We start from the raw sequence: 21202 nt of genomic DNA, 5'->3' as shown, positions 1-21202 counted from the left end.
GTGCTTTTACTGCTCAAGGATGTTTGCACATTGACCACCCTTCCTTCTCATGACCTCCCCAGGTCGGTATCACGGGTTTTCTTATCCCCGTTGCTTTAGAGGTTCAGATTTGCCTAAGGCAGAGCTGGGCTCACACCCGTACCTTTGTTCCTCAGATCCATGTCTTTCTCTGTGGCACCAAGTTTGGCCAAGCTTGGGTCTCGCTACACACATCAACAGCCTACCACCTCCTTCCTTGTTTACACATTAACTGGGAAATGGACAAGGGAAGTTACTTTTTTATCAAGAGCTAAGACCAGCAGTTCTGCCGGAGAGATGGTGTGATAGTCTGGAGGCAGGGAGCCCTCTGTAAATCTGGTTGTATCCTCCTCCCAGCTGCAAGATCCCAATGACACACCGCCTGGCCTCGGAGACCTAATCACTGCTGTTTCCTAGGGCAGCCAAAGGACGTTCGCCCTCCCCAGAGTCCTCCAGTGGCCTGGCAGCCAGATTAGGCGACGGGAGGGGAGCTGTGGAGTAACAAACGGCTCTATCCAGGCCATCACCCAGTGGCCATAAATTTAAAGGAAGCCCAGACAGGGCAGTGTTTCTGTCCTCCTTTGCCTGCACATTGCCTGGAGGTAAGTAAAGCCAGCTCCAGCAGAGATGGCTAAAGTGAGGCTCACGACTAGGCCGGCAGGGGAGGATAGTTAGGGGCAACCAGGCCAGCAGAAGAGGTCAGTTGGGGGGCGATCTGGCCAGTAGGGAAGCGTCAATCAGGCTGGCAGGGGAGTGGTTAGGGGGTGATCAGGCTGGCAGGCAGAAGTGGTTAGGGGCAATCAGGAAGGCAAGCAGGTGAGAAGTTGGGAGCCAGCAGTCCCGGATTGTGAGAGTGATGTTCAACTGCTGATTTAGGCCTGATCCCACTGGCTGTCGAACAACCTCTAAGTAGGGGTGTTGAACTCAATCAGAGAAGGGGCCAAAATCTAAAATCCAGCCTAAATCGCAGGCCGAATGGTTTACTGAACAGTCATAAACTGTCATTGTGATGGAAACGCAGCGGAGTGCAGTGATGACAGCGCGGTGCGGGCCACATTGCAAGGCCTGGCGGGACGGATTTGGCCCGCGGGCCTTGTGTTTGACACGTGCTCTAAGGGGTCCCAGATTGGAGAGGGTGCAGTCTGGGCTGAGGGACAACCCTCACCCTCCCAGCCCCCAGTGCATGAATTTTGTGCCCTGGGCCTCTAGTTTTTAAATAAAAGGACTATGTAACAATTTATACAGTGAATTTCAAAGTCAACAAGAAACATAGATGCTGTATGTACTTTCTTTTTTTTTTTCTTTTCAAAAAACACTGTTATAGGGAAGGAAAACGTTTCCCTTTCTAGGTTCCTTACCTGGCCTAATAATTAAATTGACATGAACAGATTAACAGGAGAAAAACAAATTTAATTTCATATAGACAAGGAGCCCCACAAAGAAGTCCCGAGAGGCTCTCAGACAGTCAGTCAGAGGAGGCTTCTGAGCCATCCTGAGCAGGAGGAGCTGGGCCTGCGACTTCAAAGGGGAGGACGAATCACAGGGAGATGGAAAGAGAAAATGTTTAGTAAACAGATGTTTGCCATGCACGCAAATAAGTCCTTTTTAAACATACTCACCAGAGGATATGTTCTTTATTTTAGCGAGAGAGGAAGGGAAGGAAGAGAGAAAGAGAGAGAGAGACATCAATCGGTTGCCTCCAGGAGGAGTGCCCAGCCAGGGAGCAAACCTGCAACCTAGGTGTGTGCCCTGACCAGGATCAAACCTGCAGCCCTGTGGTGCCCAGGACCATTCTCCAACCAACTGAACCACGCAGCCACGGCCAGATAAGTCCTTCGGATGTAAAAATGTGCCTCTGGTGACAGCTCTCTTTCTGGCCCAGGGTCCTTATCTAAATTCTTTTAGGCAGCAAAGGGGGGGGGGGGGGGTAAAAGTCTCTTGGTGCATCTATTGGGCCTTGATTGTCTTCAGCTCCAAATAATCCACACGTCACAGCAGCCTGCCCTGAGCCCATCGCCATAAGGAGTCCTCCTGCTCTTTATTACAGTCAGTGAGGTGGGAAGAGGAGAAGGAATGGGAGGAACACGTAAGGATAGGAGAAGAAGAAAGCACAACCAAAAGCTTGGAATCAATAAAAATAATAACAGCTGAGGTGAGGTGCTAAGCACAATTCAAGGATTTTTCTCATTTATTTTTTTCTCCCAAACCCCCTTTTAAGAGCGAGGAAACCGAGGCACAAAGATTTTAAATGATTTGCCCACTAAATGGGCCAACCTGCAAATCCAGTTCCGTTCTCCACTCCAGAGACAAAGACACAAAAGGTGCCAGCCTTTCCCCTGGGAGGACCTGCCCGGTTACCTTGAGCATTCTGTAGCTGGCACTTTCCTTTCCCGTTTCTTAACAATAGGAATTAGCGGGGAGATTTTGTGAGTCAGTGGAACATAGCCTCCTGTGTTATCGGATTCCGTGTCCACTACCCTGGAGGCTTTTATAACTCTGTGGGAACCTTAGTTAATTTATGAGTGACTAGTAGCAAGGTAACATGCAAATTCTGTCCTGAACTGGGAAGTTCGGTTGACTTCCCTCCCTCACTGTGCAAGACGGTATTTTTGTTTTTATTTGCACATTCATTTCAGCATTCCTTTATCAGTTATACGGTTTGTGGCTTGATTGATCTCTCTGAGGACCCTAGAATGATCACCTATCAACAAGCTAATCCACACCACAAGCATCTGGATAATCCAGGCACAGAATCCAGTCTACACCCACCCTCTTTCTTACTAATATAGAGGAGAAAACTCTTTAAAAACTTTAAGGATCCAACAACGTTCAATGCCAATCTGGCTGTTCAAAACCAACTTAAATCTTTACTTCCTTTTGCTTCCAACCATAATGCAGAGAAAAAAAGTCTTCTATTCTACCGGGACTACTAAAATCATAAAATGCATTGTTGGTTCCTGAGCATCTAGTCACAAAAAAAGAATAATGCTCTAGTTTCTGTGAGGGATTTTGTTGTGGTTGTGGTTGGTTGGCTGGTTTGGTGTTTTTAATTGTTGCACAAACCAGCAGCTGAAATCGGATGGGAAATGTAAATGGGCCAGCACAGAGCAGAAAACATAAAAATAAGCATAGGAAGAGATCTCTTTGCTCCGTAGGTACTCAGCTCTTCACTTTAGACTTGTGGGATGAGAGAACAATAGTGCTACAGGGAACTTCTATCCAGTCTACATGGATTAAACATGTGACCTTGGGCAAAGACTCTCCGAGCCTCAATTTTATCACCTGTAAAAATGGAAGAAGTAATTCCTAATTCGTTCGTTAGAAAAATCCAATGAGCTTTGATTGTGCCAGGACTTGTATAAACGCTTTCCTTTTGCAGAAAAGAAAAACTGACGCAGGGAGAGGTTACACAACTCCCCCAAGTTCACCCAGTGAGTCAGAGGCAGAGCTGATAAAAAGGACAGTCTGCAAAGGTTAATGGATGAGGCATGATGAGCTTGAAATGCTTGAACTACTTCATTCTTTCAGTCTGAAACATCATCCTGAACCTTGTTTTCCCCTTTCGTTTGTGTACTGTTCTTTTAAAAAACTGATAAGAGAAAGGTTAAACTCCAGGCCAACCCCTTTCCAAATGAGGGCATGTTAGAAGCCAACTCAAACTGAGGAAGTGTTTCGACTTGTTTTGCCATAGCCTCGCACGGTGCAAGAATGTCCACACAGAACCGACTGGTCACGCAATGACAACTTGGTCATTTTCCTGGTGGCAGTGTTGCCCCAAGCAGGAATAAGAGAGAGTAGTCATTGTCTAGTGACAATGATCCTGAAAACGTGATAAATTTTATCTATCTTTCAAGAGTTAGAGGGTGCAGTCCCGGGAAAGCAGATGAAGGGTGTGTGGTTAAGGAGATGGCACTGATCCCTTCCCCTCTCAACCTGTTACTAGTAAGATAGGGGTTTTGTCTCAGTTTTTCATCTCTGAAATCTCAGCTGTAAAAATAGGGAGATGATAGCACCATCCAAAAGTTATTGTTTTGATTACTCTTTTTTTAGAACCCCACGTGGGGCTGCTTTTCAGAAACAGGTATCCCCCAGTTTCTGAAGATGAACACAAATAAATCTGGTCCTAAATATAAAACCCTGTCTCTCTCATCAGTGAACTTCCCCTTGGCTTCTCCCTTCTGGGACTTGCTCTTGTTACCTGTGTAAAATATTGATTGCTCTTCTCCTGATTAACTTTCTTATCACCATTACACTAAAGGGAAAAGCTACACTCAGGTCATCAAATGCCAATCTCTGAAAATCTCAATTTCTTTAAGAAGCTCTTCAAAAGAGAACAAAAGTGGGACGGTTTTTAAGACTCTAGCTATAATACCTTTGTTATTTTAGCCTTAGGAGTGCAGACGAGAGAAACCACTGGGCTGTACTATCAATACTATGGGCAGCGTTGATAACACTACTGTAGGCTCTAGCCGTCCTGGGACTCAGACCTGCCTCTTTTTCAGCTCATGAAAAAATGAAAGGTCCTCCATAAACCACTGGGATTTCTTGGGTGTGGAAATAACTAAAGATCTCACTAATTGATTTAAAGACTGTTCCAAAGTATTGATGGAGTTAGATCATGAAGGCCTGGGGGCCACTCTATTCCTCTATGGGAGAATCTTCACATCTTCTTAATGGAGTACCTTTATCCATTTTTTAAAAATATTTTGAGTGTCCCTTCCAAAATATATGGTTGTTTATTTGCTTATAAACTACACTAGAGTCCCAGTGCACGAATTTATGCACAGGTGGGGTCCCTTGGCCTGGCAGGCAATCGGGACCAATCAGGGCCATCTCACCCAGTCCCGATCAGGCCAATCAGGGCCAGCCAGGGGGAGGGGCCATCGGAGGTTGGCTGTGGGAACACACTGACCACCAGGGGGCAGCTCCTGCATTGAGCATCTGCCCCCTGGTGGTCAGTGTGCATCATAGCTACCGGCCGGTTGTTTGTTCGTCTGGTTGTCCAGTTGTAATGGTCACTTAAGCATATATACAATATATATATATATATATATATATATATATATATATATATATATATACACACACTATATATAGCACTCAGATATTATATAGTACGATATATAAATTATATAATGTGAATATATTGTAAACATTATAAATACACAAACAAAATTTCCCAAAGTGATATCTTAATCTGTTTGTGCTGATATAATAGAATACCATAGACTGTGTGGCTTACAAACAATAGAAATTCATTTCTCACAGTTCTGCGGGCTGGGAAGTCCAAGATCAAGGCCCCAGCTGATAAATGATCATGTTCTCATTGTAACCTCCATGGAGGACAGAGCAAGGGATCTCTCTGCGGTCCCTTATGCCATTCACGAGGGCTTTACCCTCATGATCTTCTTACCTCCCAAGTCCCCACTTGCAAATACCATCACCTAGGGGGTTAAGTTTCAACATATGAATTTTGGAGGAGACACTAAATGCCTCTAACATATAATATAAGGAAAATCTGAAAGAAATATTATTTTCTTCTTGAATCCCAGTAGACCTCTTAAGCACCACTTTCAGGCAATGGTTCTCAAACTTCAAATAACTAAGAACAATTTGGAGGACTTGTTTACAATGAAGGTTCTCCAGGCCCCAAACCTACAAGTTTTGATCCAGCTGTTTCTGGAGTAGGCCCACAACTCCTCCTCTTCCTGAACTATTAGCTTACTCTGATTCCAACGCTCAATTAGACTTTTGAATGACTGGTCCAGATCTGTTTTCCTAATCTTTTCATTTTCTGCGAGAATTTGAATTGTGACCCTGCTGTTATCTGTTTACTGTTTTTAATTCATTCCCAAAAGTGAATTAAAAACAGTAAAAATAATAATAATAGCTACCATTTTTTACTTTCTTCTTGCCAGAATTTCTAAGGGCTTTACCTCTTTAGGTTACCTCCTTTACTCTGATCAAGTAGGTATTATTAATCCCATTATACAGATAGAGAAAAGTCAAGTTCTGAGCATGAATGTCGCCCTAGGTCACCCAGTTAGTAAGTGATAGGCCAGGGATTTAAACCTAGATCTGTCTGATTTCAAAATCTGGACTCTTGAGCCCTAAGCAAATTTACTCTAAAATAAGTCACTATAATTTATTGAACTTCTATCATGAAACAAGTATTTGGCTGGACACGTCACATACAAATCTTGAGTTGTCAGAATATACTTGTGTTTACAGAGGTGTGAATTTCAGCCTACAAATTCTGCTGTGCAAGCAATGTCTTTATTTTCTTTAATCCATCTGAATTACGAGTCTAAACTCTTATGTTTCAGGCCCTCCTGGATCCCTTCTCCCCACCCCCATCCAGCTATGCTGTAGTTCTGGCTCAGACACAATACCCAGGCCTGGTTGGGAGTGAGCACCTGGTCTTTTGTCATCAGTTCACACAGGTGGCCACTGAGGGGTCAGTTCTGCCCATTTACATGACCTGTTGGCACCGAGGTTCACTCGCATCCCATGCCAGGCACAGGGACATATTCTGCCTAGCTGCCAGCGCACACACAGCCATTTTCTCTCTGGGTTCTTACCACCTCTAGTAGAGTCCCTAGGAAGCAAGGACTTTCCCTCTGCCCTTATGGACAATTTCTCCCTCCCCCACCCACTTGCAAAGCAAAAAACAAAAACAAACAAACAAAAAAACCCTCTCTTTCTAGTGATGGGAAGGTAGGTGAGGTATTCATTATTATTTCACATATTTTTAAGACATCTGAGCCATTTGCTTGCCTTTGTAGGTTAAATTCCCTTACCCTTGGTTCTAAGTTTTGGGAAGACAAAACATTTGTAGCCTTCTCTCTACTTTGCTCTTCTTATGTGGGAGGGAGAGCAAGGGGAAGATGGGAGAAAAATAATATTAAGTTAATGTCTCAAAATATTGTTTCCAGCTCATGTTATCCCATTTTACAGGTGAGGGGATGGACCCCATTGAGGTCACATAGCAAAAGCACAGCTAGTCGACAGTAGACCCAGGATCATTGGAGGCACTTGGTTGGACTGCATTTTAGTAGGTTCATCTGCATAGCAGGGTGAGGGTCCTGGCAGTACCCAGAAGACATGAGATGGAGGTGGGCCCAGAGAAGAAGAGGCCAACATGCATAGTCAGCTGGTTTTAGATTCCAACATTCTGGGAAATAGACGTAAATGGAACCTTCAGATCGTGCTTACGGTGCAGGGTAGGACAGAGTCAGCTAGGGAGCCAAGGCAGAAACCTGATGGGTGATCCCCACGCTGCAGCCCTTTGGAAGGAGGTGCAGCCATGAGACAGCACTGTGATAGGCTCTGGCCTTGGGCTGATCTGTCCAAACCTGCTGGTGGCTTCAGACATCCTGTCTGTCAGCTTTCGGTGGGCAATGATCACCAAGTTATCTGTCTACCCTTTTAGGTGTCTCAGAGACATGTCAAACTCCAAAGGTAAAAACTGAATTCCTAATCGCCCCCCAAAACCTGCTCCACTCACGGCCTTCCCATCTCAGCTGATATCAACCCCATTGTCCATTCGCTCAAGCCCGACTCCTTGAAGTCATCTTCAACTTTTCTCATTCGCTCGCATCCCATAACCCAGTAGTTAGGAAATCCTTCTGCATTAACCTTAGCATATGTCCAGCACCCACTCCCCACTCCACTGCTGCTGTGCTGAATCAACCCACCATCACCTCTTGCTGGACCATGGCAATAGCCTCTTAACAGATTTCCCCATTTGCTCCCTAGCTAATAATCTGTTTCTAGTTTTGCAAACCAGAATGATCTTTTTAAAATATAATACAAATCATTGCAGGCTTCTGCTCAGAATAGTTGTCCATGTTTCATAGAGTGAAAGCCAAAGTTCTTTTAATGACACTTCCCTAACCACTGGTCTCCTTGCTGTTCCTGGGACATACCGAGCATGTTCCTACCTCAGGACCTTTGCACTGGATACACCGACTGTCCTGGCTGCCTTGGCTCTCTTCTCCCGCAGAGGTAGCTCACTAAAACTTTTTCTTAAAGTTCAACTTGCAAACAAGGCTCACCCTGACCATTCTATTTAAAATCACTACCTTCTCCCACCACCTTAACTCTGCTAACCTTTTTATTTTTCCATAGTTCTTAATGCATCCTACCTAAACATCTTACTTATTGTGTCTATTGTCTATTATTTGACTCCTTACAACTCAAGAGTATATCAGCTTCATAAGGATTGGAATCGTGGTCTGTTTTGTTTGCTTGAATATCGCAAAGACCAGAATAGTGCCTGGCATACAGGAGGTATGGAGAAAAAAAAAAAAAAAAAAGTTGAGCAAATGAATAAAGGTAAAATAAAATTAGAGACCCAAGGAATATTATGAGAGTCATACACAGTAGCATTTTCCCAGCCTGGTTTTGCCTAGTGGCCTTACTCCTTAGTCCTCCTCACAGTTGGCACATCAGTTAACACAGAGGAGTGAAAACTGTGTTTCTTCTAAAGTCATCTCTCCATGGGGTTCCAGCAAAGACATTCAGCAAGGCCTCTTTGCTTCGTACACTGAGGTTAGAGGTTTCTTGTCCCTTTCAGTTTTAGAAACATGGCCCCACCACGCTGGCCACAGGCACCAGCAAGTTTGCCCAACCCAACAAACACAGAGCCTGGGAGCTCTCTGCAGAGCAGAGCCCTTTGCTTTTTCTTTGGGCTTAGCCTGCGATTTAAAACATCACTGCCATGAGCCTGCAACCCCTTTGTAGTCCTGTCAGGGGGACTTGGGCAACCGTCGCCTACCCTGACCTCTGGCAGGGTTTCCAAACACACACATTAACTTTAAACTGATTCATTTGGAACTGTGACCTTGGCCTAAGAAGGTAAGAGTACACGGCAAGATGTTTTATTTTCAACATGTATCAGGATAAAAAAAATACTTTTGTAAATCAACCTCTATTTTGTATTAGATACACTTAGATTTGGGGTCTGGAATAGCAAGGAATGTCTGAACACTAGATAATGTGTTTAAAGGTTAATTATTAATGGGCAGCCTTTCCTAACAAAGTATCAATAGGCAATCTGGTCTCTTCTGCTTCAGAAATTAGCAAGAAGACCTCGACCCCGGGTGATTCAGGAGAAATGGGAAGTCCCCTGTGTGTCTCCATTTTCTTGCTTTTGAGCATCTGTATCCAATCAAGTGCCTATGGACAAAGCCTTGGACTAGGTAAGAGCCTGCCTCTTCTCTGGAGATGGGCATGGATTTTTTTATTTTTATTTTTTAATGTATGTCACAAGTGTCCACGTGTTCTTGACTGTGTGGGACAGAGCTGGCTTCATAGCTTACCCAGCTGTTCTGTTAGTGGCATGACAGGTCACAGGGCCATGTAGTCTCCTCGTAACAACTGGCATTTTAGGAAACTGCTCAGGGAGTGGAAGTCTTGTAAAAGCACTTGGAGCTGGCATTGAAGTCTCTTGCTCATCTGGTTCAGAAAGAGTCATCTATCGTGGAGAACACTCGGAAAGAATTTCCTGTCTTCCTGCATGTTAATTCGGCATCTGATTTGGAATTGGGAAGCACAGCTTGCAGTGGAATGCTCCGTCTTGCTGAGGTTGTCTCAGCGCTAGCTCACTCAGAAAAGAAAGGAATGTGTAGAGTCCTGCTTCCTGTCAGGTCTAACGCACAGATTCCATTGCACATTCTCTAGACTACATTGTTCCTGCCCAAGTTTTACTCTTGAGTCTGGGGAACCCACCAGCAATTGTGCCTGTCTGGTCTGTTGAATTCACAAACTAGACTGATGGCCAAAGGGATCCAAAAGCTTGACCAGGTAGGTGGGTTCCAGATTTCCTGGCTGAACAGTGCACAGGATCAATAAACAATAGATAGAGTGAATCAAACAATGTGGCCAAATAAGCCTGGCATATGGGACTTTGTTTTTGTGCTGGTTACTGCTGAGAAATTGGTAATGCTAAGATTAGAGGCTTAGATTTTTCTTTTCTCAAAGACTAGGTTTGAAGGAGGCTCCAAAAAACACAGAGAATTGGGAATTTACTAACCAGAATGTACTTGAAAATTCCAGAACCCTTATTTCTCTTTTAAGAAATAAGGCTGTTCTTTGTATTTAATGGTGATTCTGAACCCGAGGTCAGTTGATAACTTAATATTAATTATTACCATCCACCAAGCTTTTCATGTGCCAGCCACTAATGCTAACTATTTTGCATACACATCCAATTTACAAAGCCATGTTCTAAAATGAAGGTAATAACTTAGAGTCAGGCAGGCCAGATTGCTGAAGATCTTTATTCCCTGGGTGTGCAGTGTTTTGCTAAAGGGGCGGTCTTGAACTTTGGTTTGCAATGTTGTTTTGTTTGTTTGCTGTTTATTAAGTATGACACCCACCAATGGAAAGTGCCTATGTCATCAAGTGCTTAATACATTTTCACAATCCCAGTCCACATCCCAGAAGCCTCTCTTGTGCAGCCTTCACACAGACTATTTTGCCTTTTGTGGAACTTTTTGTTAATAGGCGCATACGGTATGTGCTCTTTTGGTTCTGCCTTCTTTCGCCAACATTATGGTGGTGACCTTCGTGCCTGCAGCTGTGTGTGTGCTGGTGACTCTGTTCGCTGTTCGCTGTTGTGTTCCATGGTGTGGAACACCACCCTCCATTTGTCTATTCTGCTGTTGATTGGCCCAGACTGGTTTTCAGAGGAGACGTGGCTGGCTTAAGGGAAGACAGCTGAGTTCTTCCATCCGTTTCTGTACCCCATCTGTTGTGCCGAGTTGCTTTGTTTGACGTGCATGAAGGAAATCAGCCTCATAGGTAGGAAAAGGGAGGACATCCTCAGAGATGTCCTGGGGTCCCGCTCACACTCAGACCGCTGTGCTCATGCAGAGGAGGTACATGAGTGACTGCACAGCTATCCCTGCCCTTCAGGGCTCAGTGTCCAATCAGGGGCTGAAAATGGGAGCCATCTGCCCCGAAAGCTGGCAACAAGAGGACCACCATCCATAAGAACGTACATGCAATCATAGGACTTACTAAAAGTTGATATTTCTTTTTTTCTTTTTTTTCTTTTTTTGCTGTTTGAAATTTTATTTTTTTAATTTTATTTTTTTATTAAATTGTTATCTATGTACATATTTTACCATTGCCCTCCCCCTCCCATACATGCCCACCCTTCCCAGAGTTTTGTGTCCATTGGTTGTACTTATATGCATGTATATAAGTCCTTCAGTTGATCTCTTATCTGGGGAAATAAAAGTTGATATTTCTTTCATGATCACAGTTCTAACCTATGTCAGTAATAGACAGAAAGCTGCTCCCCTCCAAAATAGTTGCTTTGGACAACATTATAAACAACTGCTCTGGTTATTGTTGAGTTTTATTAATCTACTAGAGGCAGAGGCCTGGTGCACAAAATCATGCACAGACAGGGTCCCTAGGCCTGACCGGTGATCAGAGCCAATAGGGGCCTTCTGGCTGCCAGCCTCGGCCTTCCTTTGTTCCATACCACCCCCTGATGGTCAGCACAGTCATAGCGAGCAACTGAACTCTCAGCCTCCTGGTCGAACTCCCAGGGGAACACTTTGCCTATTAGCCTTTTATATACATAGACATGTAAACTGCAAATGAGCACATTTTCTTACCCTTTAATAAATATGATGTTCTCCGTCACCATTAATACAGTTATAGAGAACTCCCAGTTAAGCAGTTGACCTCTGACACAGATTTGGTGAGGTGTGCTCATTGCAAGAGGCCATGTGGCATAGCTCAGAGTCCTCCCAGCTCACCCAGGTCATCTTCTGTCCCCACTCTCTGGTCCTGACTGCGTGTTCCTGCATTTAAACAAAGTGGAAAGCGATAGCACAGCGATTGTAAGACAGAGAAACAGAATCTAGAACTTCAATTCCGTTATCCAATGTGACACGTAGAGTCTGTGTGTTTAACATTTAAAACAGTAAAACAGATTTTACAGCAAACTGTGAAGTATACTATTTTGTTTGGTAAGTAAAAATTTGGTTCTTACAGGAAGTACTTTGAATGCGTATCTTTAAAATTGAAATGTATTCTTTTTAAAATTGCTCATTGCTCTAAAACTAAAGAACAAATCAAGAAAATAGTGATAATTGATGATTTTTGCATGAGTATTACTGAAAATAACTTTGTTGTATAGAGCAGAGGGCTATTAAAATGATCCATTCTGGGTCTCAAATACATGAAGTACACCACTGAGTCTAATAAAGGAGATAAGATGTGAATATAAAATGTTCTCAACTAGAATACGGAATGTGTTGAGTATTGCTAGAGAGGAGTGCAATGCACTAAGCGATTGTGTCCCCCAAACTTATATGTTGAAATCCTAACCCCCAATATGATGGCATTAGGAGGTGGGCCCTTTGGCAGGTAATTTGGTCATGAGGGCGAATGGCATCAGCACTCTTCTAAAAGCAGCCCCAGAAGAGGGTCATCACAGAGCCTGACCAGGCTGGCACCCTGACCTCGGGCTTCCAGCCTCCAGAACTCTGAGAAACACGTGTCTGTCGGTCCCAAGCCACCTAGTGTGTGTGCTGTGGTACTTAGACAAAGAGCAGGTAGGGATGCAGAGGAGCTTACTTCCAAGTGTGGGTGGGAGGAAGGCTTCTGGGAGGAGGCAGCATTTGAGCAGGGCCTTGTAGGATGGAATCTGAACCAAAGAGAGCGAGTCTTTCCTAAGCAAAGGTACAAAACAGGCCTCTGGGAAGAAGAAAAAAGCCGGAGACAGGGGGAAAGGGGAAGGCGGGCGGGTTGGGTGGGAGCAGGAAGGTATTGACAGAAACACAGGTTTACAACTACAACAACATACGAAACAATTTGAATGTTCAATCATAAACTGCCAAGAGTGGAGGGGCCAGCGAGTGACTACGCATTGTTTCTAACACCGACCACTAAAAGTTCCAAGAAGTTTTTGGGGAGCTAGTGGTGAGATTCAGACATAATCAGGCCCTTAGACACCCACAGTTGTTGTTTTAATATATTTTTATTGGTTTTAGAGAAGAAGGGAGAGAGAGAGAAACATCGGAGATAAGGGAGAATCATTAATCACCTGCCTCCTGCACTCCCCCTGCTGGGGATGTGGCCTGCAACCCAGGCATGTGACCTTGACCTAAATCAAACTCAGGACCCTTCAGTCCACAGGCTGGCGCTCTATCCACTGAGCCAAACAAGCTAGAGCCGTGGTTGGCAAACTGCAGCTCACGAGCCACATACGGCTCTTTGGCCCCTTGAGTGTGGCTCTTCCACAAAATACCATGGCCTAGGCAAGTCTATTTTTTGAAGAAGTGGTGTTAGAAGAAGTTTAAGTTTAAGAAATTTGGCTCTCAAAAGAAATTTCCATCGTACTGCTGATATTTGGCTCTGATGACTAATGAGTTTGTCGACCACTGAGCTAGAGCAACACGCACAATTTAACTCTTGGGATCTTAACCCAGCGTAGAAATGAGTCTGAGAGAGTCTCAATGCCTCCTGGGATGGCACCTCCTGGGTGTATGTAACAGTTTGAATGAGGGAAAGAGGTGAAACTTTTGGACAATTATCAGAGGGACCTGGGACCTTGTAGCTTTAGAAATGAGTATGAGGAAATTTTATATGTGATGAGGTGGGGGCAAAAAAATGACTAAATAAAGTTCATATTGACTCATGACTAAAAAATAAATAAATAAATAACCTATACCTGCTTATTGCTAGAAATTCATAGTATATTTAAAGAAAGAGTTTTAAGGCCATGGAGTATGTGTTTTAAAATGTAAAAGAAAAAAATTAAATTAAAAAGAGAGAGAGAGAGAGAGAGAGAGACCCTGATTGTCTGCAATGAAGTTGGCCCTAGATTTGTTGTCCCTAGAGGACCCCTGAGAAAGACTGTGTCCTGTCCTTTAGACCTGCCAGCTCCACCCCCCTCACAGGCACAGCCAGGCCTGAATCAGCCCCCAGAGGGCCTGCCAGTCCCTGACAGGCCTTTGTTCATGAGTAATACCCAGAGGCATCCAGCAGGGGCTTCTTCCCCTGGGGGTGCACAGGAAGCTGGGATCAGCAGAAGGCATTCGTTCCAGCCAAGTCCTATCTGCCCTCTGCTGGATGCCCTGGCCCTATGTGGGGTAGGTCTGGAGCCTCTTGAGGGTGCCACCCCTCCTTATGAGAACAAGCCAGAGTGAGAGGACAGCAGCCAGTTATCCACCTTCTTGTCCTCCACAAAGGACCTGGGACTTGCACCCATACTCTTTCATTCTGGGCCAGGTGAAGAGCCCATTTTTCAGAGTAACTGAGAGGGCCGATTGTTGAAGGAATTTGGCCTGTAAACTGACCCAAACACATGAATCACCAAGTGAGCCAGCCAAAAGTCATCTGTCCAGTACCAAGATCCACACTCTGCCTTCTCTGTGCCCTGTTTCCCACACCAGCGGGTGCAATGCTGCAAGGCATGCTGGGTCTTGCAGGCAACTCAGCAAGGAGAGGGGCAGGGAGTAGGAGCTGAACTAATGCTTAGGGGTTGAGGCCTAATTCACAAGAAAGGACTGAGCGGTCTCAGGTACATTCTCCCAGGGGGTGTGACCACCCTGACCTCAGCTAGGGTGTCCCTGGCATCCATGGACTCCAGACAGGCAGGGGCACAGCAGTTCTCATTGCCAGGAAGGTGGCTGTATGCTGGTCTAAGGAGGGTGTCCATTTCAGAATGGGGCACTCTCAGCCCCAGATTGGCCTTTAGCCCATTCAGGACAGGGGCTGGCCAGGGGCAGGCAGGACATCTGGACCCCTTGCCAAGCAGGCTGGGGGTCATGGCCAGACTTCAGTCCATATATGAAAACCAGAACAATGGGTCAGAGCCCAGCCGGGCCTGCCGGGAGTGGGGTTGCTATGGTAAGACGGGCAGCAGTGCCTGGGGCTCACCCTCCGGTTGCTCCCTCCCTTGAGGTTCAGGGTGCCAGCCTTGCTTAGACCTAGCCACAAAGCAGCACTTGCCCTCCTGGCTGCTTCAAGGTTTTAGGAGAGGATTTCAGGTTTGGGGGAATCCAGGCTTCTGGAAGACTCTGGGAAACGCAGGTCTGTTGGCTACGCTCCCTTTCCTCTCTGTACATGGTTGTATTTTGAGAAACACTCATAGTTTCATTTTTCACAGTGGGCTTGGGAGGCTGGTGGTGGGGAGAAGTAGACAGGAGGCGATCAAATGCATCCAAAGGGAGGCCTCCATGTCTGTCCACAGCATCTTCACCTCCACACATACAAGTTCACATCTGGGGGCCTGGTGAAGGGTTGTGAGGCCCTTGAAGATAGTTCTTATGAAGATATAAAAGTGGCAACACTGAGGAGTATTTCTGTTCCGGTGCTAAGTGGATCAAAAGCAGTATGCCTAATTGTGGGGGGTCCTGTGATTAAACTCTCAGAATATGTGTGATTGAGAGAAAAAAATACTAGAAAATGCACAACAAATACTCATACTTTGGTTGAGTTTATATATGAATTTTTATCTCCTACAAATTTTATGTAATGTTAAAGTATGTCTATAGTATATTTGCTTTAATGACCTGATTAGTTAAAAATAAATTTACATTAAAATGATATAACCAAGGAATTTGACTAGATCGGAAGTTCTTGATCTTTTAGTGTGTGTCAGAAGCTTATTCAAATAAGGTTTTATTAAATCTTATTTATTTGTAAAATAAACAGATTTTATTACATTTTTTAAATAAATTTTATTAAAATAAGATTTCTGGGCCCAATCTGCAGAGTTTTTAAATCAGTGGGCCTGGGTGGACCCAGGAATTCACATTTCTAACACGTTCCCAAGTGCTGCTGGAGGTGTGAAGACTACACCTTGAGAACCACTAAAACAGCAACCTAGAGAATTAATGGCAAAACTTGAACAGGACTTGTACTTGGGGCTCTTCCCACAGAAGCAGTGCAAGCTTCCAGGGCATTCCTGGCTTCCTGCCTACCTCTCCTCATCTACTGATTTTGGATATTGACCTTCCTCAGGGGTAGCCAAGTCCTAAATAATATAAAACCCCAAGATACTTGTGACAATGCATAATAAAATGCCATAAAATAAAATATCATGCTGAAAAGAAAGTGGTTCTTGAAATGGAAAAATTCCCAAGCTGTAATTGGTGGAAAAATACTAGTTGCAATAGTAATTAACCATCCACGCTGAGCCACTCCTTGGCAGCCTAAAGATAGGATCAAGAAAATTATTTTCATATGAGCTGGGCATTACCCAGAACTGGGCAGAGCCTGTTGACTAGGAGTGGCCTTTCTATGATTTCGAAAAACTTTCCAGTGACAAATGTTCCCGCTTTCTGTTCCCAAGAGAAGACAAAGTAGTGAAAACAATACCATGCTTTATGCTGAAACAAGATCAGCAGCAGCAAATTACAGCATTTATCAATTACCTACTGTGTACCAGGCCCCACAACATGTATCCCGGAGGATACAAAAATGAAAAAGCACGCTTCCATTCATCAAGGAACTACCCAAGTGATGGGGTCTCCGGCCCCCTACAGCAGTCTGTGTGTGTGTGTGTGTGTGTGTGTGTGTGTGTGTGTGTGTGTGTGTTTTACAAATTGGGAGTGGCATAATTTCAACACAATGTGATAAATGCACAATTAGGTACGAGACACCCCAAGGCCCTGAGGCAGGAGAGGCTGGCTGAGAAACCTTCCTAGAGGAAGTGACATTGGAGTTGAGTCTTGAAGGAGCAGAAGTTCTAGCAGAGGAAAAGCATGAACCAGTTTGGAAACACAGATCATAAAATTGAAAAGCCCTGGGACGTTTGCTATGGCGCAGGGGCACTAAAAGAGACGTGGCCAGAGGCCAGGGCCTCAGAGGCCACAATAAAGAGTTGGGAACCTCATTCTGGAGCAGCGGGCCTCTGCTGAGGTGGGTGTTTGAAAAAAGAAGGGACACGATTGCTGGCTGCCTCTCTTGCTGGGTAGACCGCTTTATCTCCTGGCCTGGCTGACTCCCAAGCCACCCTCTGACAGAAGACAGTATCATCACCAGGTAAAGATGGAGGTGGGGCTCAAACGTCACAGCTCTGAACCTCACCTGGCCGGCACCCGCAGGCACTTGTTCTTCCTGCTCTTCCTGACAGACAGGTCCAGCCATGAGCAAATCTCAGGAAACTGAGGCAGGAACACAGAACAGATGATGCTTACACAGAACAGATGGTGCTTAAACAGAAACCTTCCATTTAAAAACTACCTTATTCTAGGTCTGAAAAGAGAATCATGTGGAAATTCCACGTCATACTAACTTACAGACCTGCAGCTGTTTCAGCCCTAAAATCTCCTTCCCACCTGCATGACACCCCTTGCTTCTCCTCACAACCTCCCTGTGAAAGGTTAGGAGGCAGGTAGTGTTGTGAGATGTGAGAGTTCACCAACCAAGGACACACTCAAAGTCAAATGGGAGTTAGATTTGTTTGGCTCACGGCGGCAGGAAGGACGATCGGAGAAACCCAGGAGGTCCCAGCACCAAGGGTTAGAGGGGCTTCTTAGAAGATTTGGGCTGGGCTGTGGAGATGAAGGAAGGGCTGGGAAGCAGGGGCAGTTCTGGATTGGAGTCTATTCAGAGGGAGGGGGGAGCAATTCAATCATCAGGTCTCTTCATCATTTAGTTAATTAATTCACGTTTCATTAATTGATTATTATCAACTCGTTCTTGCTTGGTTTAATCCATAATGATCCAGCAGGCAGGAAGACGTCAGCGGGGCTGGAGGCTGGAGCCAGCATCGGCACAGGCGCATCGGTCTTTCCCGCTTTCGGCTTCCCCTCTGCCTTGTTGCAAACACAGATGGGGAGAGACTTTGTGGCCTGTTGTTGGTAGGCTGTGGGCATTGTCTCTGTTCCCTGCTTTTATCTCTTCTAGTTCCTCCACCCCCACATTCTGTCCCATGCCTCCCTGCTTCAGGTCTAACTTTCTTGGTCAATTCATTTTGTTCATTAGATTCCACAAACAAGTGAGATCATGTGATATTTGTCTTTCTTTGACTGGCTTATTTCACTTAGCATAACAGTTTCCAGGTCCATTCATGCTGTCCCAAAGGGTAAGAAATCCCTCGCTTTTATAGCTGTATAATACCTAATCTCCTTTTATAGGGACACCAGTCATATGGGATTGGGGCCCACCCCAAAGACCTCATTTAACCACAATTACCTCGTTAAGACCCCATCCAACGGCAGCCACATTCCAACGTACTAAGGGTTAGGACTTCAACACAGGGATGGGCAGGGGAACAAATGCTGCCCGTGACTTCCAGTAAAGACTTTGTAGACCCTGTCTGACCCGGTTAGTAGGCCAGGCCTGGGGACACAACAGACATATTTTTTGTTCTCATTGAGCTTCAGCAACTCCTTAGGGGCTTCAGAATTAGAAAAAGAGGCTTATACACATGAGGTTGGAAAGTGAGTAGTAAGTCTACACGCTCCGAACCAGCCCAAGCAGGGGCCTGTGCTGTGGCGGTGCAGGAGCCTGCTGGCAATGGTAGTGGAGGGACTCGGCCCCTTGCAACAGCAAGATTAAGACTTTCTGGCAGCACAGGCAGGGATGGGCAGGAGACCAAGAAGGAGCCATTTATCTGGCTCACGTTGTGGGTAAGTGATAAAACGCCCTCTGGCTGGGCGCCAGGCGCTCCGGTGAGCCACGCGAAGCTCTCTCCGGCCGGAGAGGCGATCTTCCCTCACAGGCCGCCTTTAACGAGGCCATTGACAAGGCTCGCCCTCGCCTCAGCCCCGGAGAAAAGACCTCCATAGCTGCCATCTTCTCCTTCACCCCCAGCAGAGCCCTAAAGAAGGAGGGGATGATGGCTGGTGCCCAAGGATGAGCATGCGTGGGTGGAGAAACGCGAGCTCTTCTGCACCTCTGGGCTCTCGGCTCCTGGCCCGGGCAGGAGTTTCACCAGGACTCCAGGGGGAGGCTCTGAGTGACAAAGGAGAACTGGGCTCACAGTCTAAAACCCGGGTCTCAGTCACAGCTGCATTACTTACCAGTGGGTGGCCTTTGGCAAATCACTGAGGTCTCCATGCCTCCGTTAGTGAATGGGGTGACTATCAGCGACCCCCACAGGGTTGTCCAGAGGATGAATGGGCTCATATATGTGGAAGCACTTTGCCACTAGGCATCTCGGGCCACGAAACAAACATTTGTAAGCATTTACTATTTACCATTATAACGCTCACATGGTTCATGTAGTACTCCTGATGTTTCCCCCACTTTTTATTACAAAAGTGTCCCATTACAGAAAAAGTTGAAACGATGGTATAATGCATTATCAGATCCCCTCCAGGTAGATTCAGTAATTATTAACATGTTATTATATTTGCTTTGTCTCTATATATGCATGTCCGTATGCAGGAGTGTTGTAGAACCATTTAATTCCTGTCTCTGTCTCTAGTATGTATAAATATATGAATACAATCATGGACTGCTTGACGACAATGAGGTTAAGTTCTGAAAAATGTGTCATTAGGCAACTTCGTCATTGTGGGACCATCAGAAAGTGCCCTTACACAAACCTGGATGGTACAGCCTCCTACACACCTGGGCATATGGTGTAACCTATTGCTCCTAGGCTACAACTTACACAGCATAACAGTAGGAGGGTAGATCAAGCACAGGAGAAAAGGATGCAATCGAGAGACATAGTAAACGGGAGAGCTATGAGGCTGCTGCTCGTGTAGCATGGCATCCTGTCTTACAGCAAACATTTTCTTATAAGTAGAAAGTGTACACTCTGCAATAATGGGGAAAAGTATGGTAAATACATGAACTGGTAGCATTGTCATTTGTCATCATTATTAAGTATTATTAACTGTACATAACGGTATGAGCTGTACTTTTATAGAACTAATAGTTCTATTAGCACGGTAGGTTTGTCTACATCAGCATCAACACAATGAGTTGTGTTGTAATATGAGTAATGTCTGTGCTACAACCTTATGACAGTAACACTGTCTCTAGGCAATAGGAATTTTTCAGCTCCATTACAATCCCATGGGACTAGTGTCGTATAAGCGGTCCGTCATTGACCAAAACGTTGATATGTGACACCTGACTGTATGCGCCTCACTCCTGTCTTTCTCTCATATATGTGAGCCCTCGGTCCCATGCCCCTCGGGGACCTCTTGGCTCACTGCTCTTTGATTATCTGCCAGCACACTCTCTCCCCACGAGACTATGAGGACTGCAAGGGAAGGGTGAGTCTTATCTGTGTCCCCAGGACGCACACAGGCCTGGCATGGAGTATGCAGGTGGCAAATTTCCATTGAATATCTGCCTCTTCGCCAAACAGCTAAGTAACATGCACCTTTTTTTTTTTTTTAAGTCGATGAGTTCTAAGTCATTTTGTCTGGCAAATTCCACACCTCTGCAGGAGACCATAGGACACATTCCAGAGGTACGGGAGAACCTGCTCAGGTCCTGCCCAACCTGCCCATCTAAAACCATAAGACACTGAAGTCCCCTGGGGCTCATCTGTAATACGGCCATAGATTTGCCAGGGAGAGATGCTCTCCAGACCAGTCTACTCTGGAAAACACACACACACACACACACACACACACACACACACACACAGCCATGCGTTGAAGCTGCTCAATTCCCTTTATGGATCTTGCAGAAGTGATTCTGAGTCCTCTGGGTCTCCATGGGACCAGGAAACTGCTTCCAGACCAGCAAGAGTGGGGAGAGGAGACGTAGAGCACGCTCGTGTTGTTTTCTTGCCGATAAATCCCCGCAATGCTCACTGCCTTAACAGGAGTTTTAAGCCTCCCCAGCTCCGATGCTTCCCAAAGCAGAGCTTCTCAGGCGTCAATGTGCATGCGCGTCACCTGGGGAGCTCGGTAAGAGAAGTGTGCTGCTTCGGTTCATCTGGGACGGGAGCCAAGATCTTGCATTTCTAACAAGCGTCCAGGTCAGGCCAGTGCAGCTGGTCCCCGAGCCTCACTTTGAGAAGCAAAGTTCAAAAGAACCCAAAATTATTCTTGTCTAACGCATTGAACTAGTAATGAGTACCTACTGCTGTGCATAAGGGAGCCTGCGAGCACTGAAGGGACAGGAAAATGGGAAGAAATATGCAGGCAGGCCTGGCTGGCGTGGCTCGGTGGTTGAACATCAACCTATGAACCAGGAGGTCACAGTTCGATTCCCATTCAGGGCACATGCCCAAGTT

The 21202-nt window shown here is 45.5% G+C and overlaps 1 protein-coding gene across 2 annotated transcripts in view; it reads left to right on the top strand.

Annotated features, from left to right (window-relative positions):
• The first annotated feature begins 303 nt into the window (after positions 1–303).
• LIPC (lipase C, hepatic type) overlaps positions 304–21202 on the top strand; it is a 121039-nt gene continuing 100140 nt past the window's right edge. Inside the window, exons 1-2 of one of the 2 annotated variants that reach the window (XM_045582173.1) lie at positions 304–620; positions 9096–9221. In XM_045582173.1, coding sequence (XP_045438129.1) covers positions 9137–9221 — 85 coding nt within the window. In that variant the 5' untranslated portion in view covers positions 304–620; positions 9096–9136. The remainder of the gene's footprint in view (positions 621–9095; positions 9222–21202) is intronic. The other variant, XM_045582180.1, reaches the window with a different exon arrangement.

The sequence above is a fragment of the Pipistrellus kuhlii genome, unplaced genomic scaffold, assembly GCF_014108245.1.
Source record: "Pipistrellus kuhlii isolate mPipKuh1 unplaced genomic scaffold, mPipKuh1.p scaffold_m20_p_1, whole genome shotgun sequence".
In the NCBI taxonomy this organism is placed as follows: Eukaryota; Metazoa; Chordata; class Mammalia; order Chiroptera; family Vespertilionidae; genus Pipistrellus; species Pipistrellus kuhlii.
This window is presented reverse-complemented; position numbering and strand designations above follow the sequence as displayed.